Here is a 9,633-nt window from a genome sequence, read left to right as displayed (position 1 = left end):
CCACTGGGGGTAGGAGCTTTTAAACTAGGCTTGAACAAGCAAAATGTAGGCAACCTCCTATTTATGGAGGTTTCAACAGGTTTCTTCAGGTTTCAACAGCTGCCTTGTGTGCCATTTTTGTTAGAAAGGCAGGGTACAGATCAAATATATAAATAAGATAGGTTTTGCTGTTAAACAAGGGGACTATAAAGTACGTGCCAGCCTGCAATCCATGGCTGGTGGATGGCATTCAGCTTGATGGGTCAGGTCAAAACTGGTGGTGGGATGGGGCAGAAACACCCCAGGGCTGCTGCTTTGGTTGCCATCTCTATGGATGAGGTCTGAAATATTGTCTTCTCATCCAGCGTTCCCTAACTTGGTGCTTTGGACTACAACTCCCAGCATCCCTGGCCATTGGCCATGCTGGTTGGGGCTGATGGGAATTAAACTCCAAAACATCTGGAGGGCAGCCAGTTGGGGAAGGCTGTTCTAATCGATGCTTCTCCTTTTGAAACTGCTTTGTAGAGCCCGGCCATTGGTCCACTCAAGTTGTAATCCTTTGTACACTTACCTAGGAGTAAGCCCCATCGATCACATTGAACACTCCTAGGATTGCATTGTTAGCCCATATCACTTACTCTGGCCAGCAGCAGCAGGGTCTTTGAGCATCTCAGCGTTCCGTGCACCTCGGTGTTCAGTCATGCCGGCCACATGACCACGGAAGCGTCTTCGGACAGCGCTGGCTCTTCGGCTTAGAAACGGGGATGAGCACCGCACCCTAGAGTCGGACACGACTGGTTGGGGACACCTTTACCTTTTTTTTTTACACCACCCTACAATCCTGCATTTAAAACGGGGCTTTCTGCTTCCATTTTGAATGCAGGATCACGATGGACTACCTTTACACGGGCTTCCTTTCCCCCTGCTTCCCCCCCTTCTCTGGGTCTTCCATATGTTTCATTGATCTCACTCCTCTTCTTGCGGCTTTTCCTTTTTCACCGAGGGAACACAAGCGAAACACAAGCAGGGTCATTTGATACCTCATTATCTCCGATCTATTTAAAAAAGGAACAAAGGTCATTTAGTGCAGGAGACGCCCTGGAGGTTAACAGCGTCATCTGAAGGGCCCAGAAACGTCCGTGAGAGAGCAATCTCAATAGCAGGATATAGGCTCCCTGAGAAGAAGCCCTTTGTCAGCCCTGCTATCCTTTTAACTGAAGATGACTTGACTTGGGACCATCTGCATGAAAAGCTATTGGCGCTGCTCATAAGGAGTTTTACTATGTTAAATCTCATTGTAATTATATCGCCTGTATGTTTGGAACCAAGGACTTCACATTTCTCAATAGACAGACCTTTCTGCATCAGTGTTGTTTTCTGCTTCTGCTTGAAAAATTGTTTTTTTTTAAAAATTAACGTTCTCAACATTTATTTATTTTTACAATGAGGTTGTCATGAAAACAATTTTAAAATGATCAGAATGGCCATATCAATATTTATTGAAATACTGGAAATAAAAATCCATTGGTGTTGGAGAAAATTCCTGGCAAGAACTGACATGAGACAACATGAACTTCACAGATACAGTAAGAGAACTTTAACAGGTAACTAACTGCACATTCTAAAAGGGTTGCATGGATTCAAATGCCAGGCAGCTGCGGAACATATTTGTAATACAAATAGTCAGACACTACAGATTGTCTGGTTACAAACACTGAACAACTATAAGAAACCAGCCAAAGCCAAAACCTTTGTATTTTAGTGTGCTTTTACTAATATGTAATCAATAAAGCAATTGTAGGTAAATGTCTTGTTACAAAGTGGTTAACAATTAACGTTAGTTTTGCAAACTTGGGCAATCAGAGGGATTCCTGGAACCACCGATATTGGCTAATGTGTGTTCTAGTTTATTTGAAAATGTTTCCACTAATCGTTCTTTGCCTTTAACATCCTTCCGTTAATGATCTGGTTTTGTCTATAGATAATTGTGCTTTCTTAGTGGTTTTCAACTTTTAAGTGAAATTTTCCATGGTGTTTCAACAAAAAAGGGGCTTACAAAATATGGACATATGGCAGGGTAAAAATCCTCACTAGCCATGTGTATATGGGAATTAAATAATGTCATAGTTACCTCTAAATGCCACTGATGATGACTTGATTTTTCTATTTTTTTTTAAAAGCAAGATTCCCATTTGTCTAGAAAATGTAGGGTGAACTATTGTTGCCAAGGATTCCTAAGACAGAGCTGATGGTGTATGATGTAATACAAACATCTAAGACTTGCATGTGCTGGACATAGCTAAATTTGTTAACCCTACTACCTGCCCACTCTGGGCGCATACACAAATGTTAGAAACCAGGGCATGTTCTTCAGATGGACACCCTCTAGAATACTTATAAAAAGTGCCCTTCCCAACCCATAGTTGGGACACTGCTACCAATGCTGCTTTAGCTGCTATCATATTTAGCATTCTTAGGGTGACAGAGATAGCGATGGTTCTACCATTAGGTAGGGTGAGGCAGTAGATTTTCGGGTACCATGAAATGCCATCAAATTGTCAATTATTTTTTTCTTACGGGCTAGGATTCAAAGAGCTACTTTAGATGCATCCAAGAGTTTGGGCATGCCTACTGAAACTTTTGATTAAACAGTAGACCCTCAAACTCCTTTAGGCATGCCTTTCGGTTTTAAAAGAAGTGTGCCATGTGGGTTTGTGGAACTAGCTATTTTTACCATAATAGAGGCTGCCGTTTGGATTTTCTGCTGCAGGTTATGTTTCAGTGAGGCTCCTGAGAGTGGCTAGGATGGAATGTCCAATGCCGTCTATGTCGCAGAACAACAGGTGTATTGGTAGCTGCACCTCTTTGTGGCCAGGGAAATCTCTCTTTGTCAGAGAAAGGATTTCCCATTCTCCATCCCTCCCCTGTCACCCATGCATTGCCCTGATTCACATGTAAAAATAATACTAGACCAATTAACATGGTGATAAAATACTCTGTTCTGTACTAATACAAAAGAAATAAATGTTGTCTTTGGTATACGATGTCCACTGCTTAAAAAAAAGAGGATTATTCTGGTAAAAATGCACCTCTAGGTTCACATGAAACAAATGAAGGTGCAAATCACAAATTTTACATTAGATCTTAAATAAACTACATTTAGGATTATGAAGATTTTACAGACACTTAATCAAGCAAATGATTTTAAACTGTGAAGACCCTTGTATGTCCCTGAACTATGAACTATAACTTGAAGACATGCTGTAATAAACACATATATTTGGCTTCTTTATTCTGGCTATATTTTTTTTATATAAAGATGAAACCAAGGAACAATAAATTAGCATCATAATTGTCTACAATGAAAACTGTGATATACAATATAAATAAACTATTTAAAAGCCAGCAATCTTCAGGAAAACAAACAAACAAAAAAGCTAAGTGAGTAGAAGTTTTATACAGTTTCTACAAGTGATTGTGCAGCCAATAATCTAAAAATAACAAACAATTAAAAGTATAAATGAGATTCCCTTTTTGATTTTAGTGTCTCACGACATACAGTAATTAAGTACTGGTAAAACTAATTACCAATCAGAAAGCAACGTTAAGGAAATCACGGCTTTGCAACATCATCACAGCTCCCCTACCCCACCCCCCAGGACCTAACAAATGTAAACACGATAATCTTTTTTATTTTTATTTTCAAAAATGTAAAGTATTAATACTTTCCCGTCCTAAACCTATGTTGATCCACATTTGTACAGTTACCATTCAGAATTCTGAAATAAGGCAAAGCTTTCATCGCTGTGGCCCTACATTTTATAATACTGACGTCTTCATTTTGGATAGAGAGAAAATTATGTGTCCTTCTCCAATATTTGTTCTGCAGCAGACTTTGGTCTACATCGACACGGCAGTATCACTCTTCTGTCCTTGCATAAAACATTTTTGAATAATTGCTTTAAGATTTGTTTTCTGATTTCAAAGCTGTATTAAAATGGACTGTTCTTCAAGCTACCAACAATAATACTAGCCCACTGCTTGATTTCAAGAGCTTATACACCTTGAATATCTTTGTCTTGCATAGGTAAAAGCATTTAGTCTGTTGGGCTTTTAATTACCTACAACTTGATCCAGAGGTTAGTTAAAGCTGAAGTACTTGGATTCCTCTGTTGGAGGTGGTGGTGCCGGGGGTGGGGTGGGGGGGAAGAGAATTTTGTGATGAGGGGTGGAGTGGGGTGGGTTGCTACATCAGTGGAAGAGAATGTGTGATTGTATCATGCATTGCAGTCTCCCCTCTCACAGGTGTAGTCCCTGAGATATAGTCACTGAAGGCTGACAACATTTCAGAAATATTTTCCCTGGCTCAAGCCAGGGGTATGTGGCCAAGAGGTAGGAATGGGGAAAGATCCAATGGCATGCTATCGACACTGCGCTATTGGAAGCCAGCGCTTGAGCAATATCAGTAGGTCTTGCTAGCATGGCAATTTTTCTGGGAACCCTATTGCACTAGCAAGTGCTACTGACGTTGCACAAGCATTGGTTTCTGCCAGCACAACATCAGTTGTGCTAGTGGCAGTGCACTGCTGCATCCTTCCCCGGGGGAGAAATTGGCAGGTCAGGGCAGAGTAGGGATGTCGGAGAAAGTCACAATGGAACCAAATGAGTTCAGATTTTCACAAATCTGATCCATGGATTCTGCAGCAGACTGACCTTTCCCCCTGTTGGGTTGATTCTGCAGACTTACAGAACATTTTTCTAATTTTCCCGAATTCTGCGCAAAGGTCATTGTTGAAAAATACGCAAAATTAAAAAAACCCGGGCCAGAAATGCACATTTCCCCCATAGGCTAAAGCTAAGAATATGCATTTTGGGGGATTTGTGCATTTTTGCATGTGCACATTTGCGCAAATGTGAAGTTGCACAAATTCAGAAACAAAAAAAAAATCGGATTCTCTCAATGCACAGATGACGGAACAAAAGGTGCCCGACAATCCACAAAACACAGATGGGCCAGATTTTACACAATCTGTACATACCTAGAGGAGAGCAAACAAACAAACCACCCTAGGATTAGAGTGAGGGCATAAAGTGAGTGAGGGCATAAAGTAGTAAGTGAGGGCATAAAGTGAGTGAGGGCATAAAGTAGTGAGTGAGGGCATAAAGTAGTGAGTGAGGGCATAAAGAGAAGGGTGGGTAGTAGAGACAAGGTGAAATCCGGTTAATCATGGGTAGAGTCAGTGAAGTATTAGGCAGGAGCTTGCTAGTGGAGCTTGGTAACAACAATGTTTTGTCAGACCAGCTCTGAAGCCTTGTCTGGCACCAGCTCCCTGGCTCCTGGGGTCCCAAGGCCTTCGCAGAGCTCACTGGAATTGTCACCTACCCAGGGTCTACAAGCTGCCATTTTAAATTTCTCACAGTGCCACTCATGTAGTGTCACTCCAGGGCATAGTGTGAAATTTAAAATGGTGGCTGATGTCACCCATTGCTTCCAGGTAAGTCCATAGCCAGGGGTGCACCAATGTAGAGGGAACCCACCAGAGGGTAATTCGCTTATCAGACTGGTTACCTGCCAGGGTCTAATTTTATTCATTAGGACAGTTAATAGTGGCCAACAGGCAATTCTAAAGCAGGCCAGCACGACCTGCAACCCACAAAACCAAATGTAGCCCACCAACCATGCAATGTCGTTGACAAATCTTCTCCTGTTCTTTGCAGTCCCAGGCAAGCAGCAAAAAAAGGGCATTTATTGTGCTCTTGGTGCAATCCATGCCCGCTGGGCTGTGTTTGACTTGGTGGGTCTCAAGTTCTGCAGGTCTCCTCTTAAGCTATCTGCACAGCTGTTTCAGAAATGAACCCCACCTGATAGACTTGTCCTGCCCCTTATGCCAGTAAAGATACCCATGGGATGTGGAAGAGGTCATGAACTAGATGGCCAGTAGGGTATGACTGGAAGTCACTGAGCTGAGTTCCCTTCTTAAATCCAAGTAATTCAGTTTAATTCAGATCAAGAGTGGCAGATCAAGAGATGCTACTGCTTGAAATCTCTAAGAAGAAATACTGTTTTATTTTAGATGACGGCCAAGAGACTGAGTAGCATCCCCAAGCTTATTTAGCACTAAAAGCTTTGAGAAGCCATTCCAGTGAAGCTTGAGCCGATGCACTGGAAACATGATCCATCGGCGCTTGTTTGGAGCAGCTTCATTCTGACACTTGTAGCTGTTCCTCCTTCCACTGGTGGAAGAGGGATACTGCCTGGCTGAATGACATGAATACAATGACAAAAACAAACTTTGGAAACATATTAAGAATGTCACGCTAACCTTATGAACATAGATCCCGCCCCCCATTAACTTCTTGCAGGCCTTAGTCACAGACAGACCAAAAATCAGGCTTTATTTGTTTGTTTGTTTTGGTGCTGCTGCTGCTATGTGTATGCTTGTGTACTATGAAAGTGGCCTACCCCAGAGCTTTAATACAGATTGGTGCCCCACATCTTTTCCAAGGAGAAATAAGAATTCAGTCTGCGGGAGGATGACAAACAGTGACTGCAGTTTTGCATCCTTTAGAGGTGTTTTCAGTCCTGCTAACCAATGAAAGGGAGTAGTGCATACAGATCCCCTTGATCTGTTAGCTGAATAACACAGATAAAACGTGCTCCTAAATGTCTCCGTAGTGGCAATTGGCAAAGTTTTAACTTATGAGAATTGTTCCTTCATTTTGTTTCATTTGACATTGGCAATGGTATCCACATCCATTTGTAATCTCCTTTCATTCCAGTGATAAAGTCCTATACAAGTTCCTTTGGGGAGACTGTGTAGTGTTTGATTCACAGTTTGCAATACAAATACCCTGATACATCACTTATTTTCTATTAAGTATTTGATTATTATACCATTTTACATTTTAGTTTTGCAAAGTTCCTTTAAACCAAGTTCTTTTAATTAGTGTCGCTTGGAACAGTTCAGAGTATTTTTTTTTCTTTTTTCAAAAGCAGAAGCTGTGTAAAGGATATAATTTATGCTCTCTTTGCATGCAGCATTTCAATGAGGAGGTTATTACATGGCACATCCCCATTCAGGTGTTTGTAGTAGAGGTATTCTTCAGCCTGCATACTGATTGCCCTGATTTCTGGGAGTCGCAGGAGAAGCTGCCCGAATTTATCTGTCTGCTGTGGATAGTTGCACATTGTGTAGTCCAGCAAAGCAGTGTTCACTTGCTCTTGAACACCTTCCACCAGCTGGAAGTTCTCTAGGTTTTTGACATCTGAATAACAAGTAAAAAAAGAAGACATAATCACTATTTATTTTTTTAAAGATGCATTGTAATTCCTGTTTACTAAAATGTTGTTTCAATTAATGACTACATTTTCCTCTTGACAAAAGAATGCTTTACATGCTACTGAATATTCAGTTAAATCCCTTTGCCAAGTTTCTTGGGAAAATGATCACAGCGCAACTTTAGCGGAGTGTCTTGTTGAAATTCTGCATATACCTCAGATCAATTAGACACCAATGGATTTTGAGCAAGGTCAACTCCCCCCCCCCGCCCCCACATATCTTATGGAAGGAAAGGTTGAAGATTCCTAACATACAGAACTGTAATATATTGCCAGCAAATGAGTCCCTGGAGGAAGGCGTAACTTTAACCCGACATATTACACAATTCATATAATTCTGTATTAATTTTTCTGACCCAAGGTGAAATCTCTGTCCAGGGTAGGCTGTAGTTAATTCTAATAAAAAATGACAGGGTTCTTGTTTCTTTTTGACATTTACTAAATTATTCTGAAAGCCTTTGACTTGTCTACCCTTATGCTAATGAACCATCTGGTACACTCCAGTGACTGCCAAAATAACCTGCCTGACCCGAATCCCTCAAAAATGTATTTTTCAATTACTAAGGTTTTTTCTCTCTGCTCCCCCCCGCCCCTGGAATTGAAACCATTGTCCTTTAGGCAGATTGACAAGTATATTTTATATACTTTTATAATGGGTTTTAAATGTTGATTTATTACTTTTTCTGGCTATTGGATGGTACTGATGGTTTCTGGTTTCTGGAAGTAAAATAGTTTGCAAATATTTCCAAATATACTGTATTTATTCAGGTATTTCAGTGTCCACTGAATCCTGGGGCAAAAGCGACTGCTGGAAAGCCTCTTCTTAGGTCTCCCCTTGGACCAACTTACTGCTCAAGTAGCTGGCTTCTCAGGCTAGGATGTTCTGGAGCACCTAACTCCCTTAAGGGCAATTCAGGGTGTCCAAAGGTCTGATCACAGAAGGACTGAGAGGGAAATACTTGTCTAAAAAGTTTTATTCCACACTGAGTACAGCCCAGAACCTGTGACCTTATGTATGCTGGGAATATTGCAACCTCATCTGCAAGTTACAGGAAGGGGGCAGTGTTGCAGTTAGCTAGTTAATGCATGGGAATTTTGGGCATAGCTAGCCATAGGAGCTCTGTAGCCTATAATGTGGTTTCCTGCTCCTCCCCTTCCTTCCCCCCCCCCCCGAGCTTCCTCCATTGTTGGGAGCAGTTGTGTTTGTGCTCCCTCTCCCGGCGTTATAGAACAAAGAAGTGGACTGAACAAACTTTGTCTGAAACTCTATGCTGTACCTGCATTTTTATGCAATAATATTGTGAGTAAACCATTTCACCCTTTTCTTCACTAAATAAGGGTGTGGTCTCTCTCTCTCCCTCTCTCCCTCTCTCCCCCCCCTCTCTCTCCTTGTCTGTATGTGGGACTTGTAAACGTTCATTCTATTCTGCCTTTTGTTTTTCCTCTGCTAACTGCCTTTTTAACAGGAGACAGCAATACCAAATAATTTCAATCAATGTATAGGTGGATTCTCTCCCACACTTTCAGTCAGTGGTGCCGTCCATGGCCCCACTAAGCAGAATGAGCAGGAGGGCACCCAAAGGCAGCTGTGATGGCTTACCACATTTTGAAGTAAGCAAAGTAATAATCTAAAGAGCCCACCCAGTAAGACTGATAAGTCCAGAGTCTAAAGTAAGTGCACCACTGCTTTCAGTGCCTAACCCTCACACTCTGCTCTCAACTCAATGCTGCCCCCTTTTCTGTCTTTGGCAATGAAATTAAGGGTACATTCCATCCCACTGTAAGAGCGGCTGTGCTTGTTATTTTTGGGGAGTGGGGTGCAGGAGAGGATGGGTCATGCCCAAATATTTAAGTGAGTTTAATCAGATGATGGACTCCATAGTAGTGTACTTGAACCATCTAACTGGAAGCATTTTCATTGAGCTGCAATGCTAAATAACTGCTTAAAATGAGGGACTTCTAACCCTGGAATACATTTCTAGTAGTACTGAGAGCTAGTGAGTTCAGACAAGTGCCCAGCACTTGTGACAGGAAGGGTTTATATAACTGACAACAGCCAAACTTTTCCCCGCAGTCCCAAATATTTTTGACATGGCATCCACTTGCAACATCAGGTAAAATACTTGTGATGTTGTGCTACTTCCTCACACTGCTTCTTCCATGTCTATTTATTGGCAAAGACATTTCTCATTATTATTTTATTGTGCTAAACATTTGTGTAATCAAAAGTAAATGACTTTCATAGCGAATCCCCCACCCTCCATCTTGTGTTTTTGCACAGCGTAAGTTCCTTGGTAGCAATCAAAACGTGATGT

The 9,633-nt window shown here is 41.5% G+C and overlaps 1 protein-coding gene across 6 annotated transcripts in view; it reads right to left on the bottom strand.

Annotated features, from left to right (window-relative positions):
• Positions 1-1,399: 1,399 nt before the first annotated feature.
• Positions 1,400-9,633, bottom strand: part of NR5A2 (nuclear receptor subfamily 5 group A member 2) — a 162,882-nt gene continuing 154,648 nt past the window's right edge. For all 6 annotated transcript variants that reach the window (XM_084851537.1, XM_084851541.1, XM_084851536.1 and 3 more), the window contains exon 7: positions 1,400-7,245. In XM_084851537.1, coding sequence (XP_084707663.1) covers positions 6,998-7,245 — 248 coding nt within the window. In that variant the 3' untranslated portion in view covers positions 1,400-6,997. The remainder of the gene's footprint in view (positions 7,246-9,633) is intronic.

The sequence above is a fragment of the Heloderma suspectum genome, chromosome 4 (genome assembly GCF_057233095.1).
Source record: "Heloderma suspectum isolate Gila_16-S chromosome 4, 16-S_ref, whole genome shotgun sequence".
Lineage (NCBI taxonomy): Eukaryota > Metazoa > Chordata > Lepidosauria > Squamata > Helodermatidae > Heloderma > Heloderma suspectum.
Note: the sequence above shows the minus strand (reverse complement) of the source record. Positions and strands in the feature narration are given on the sequence as shown.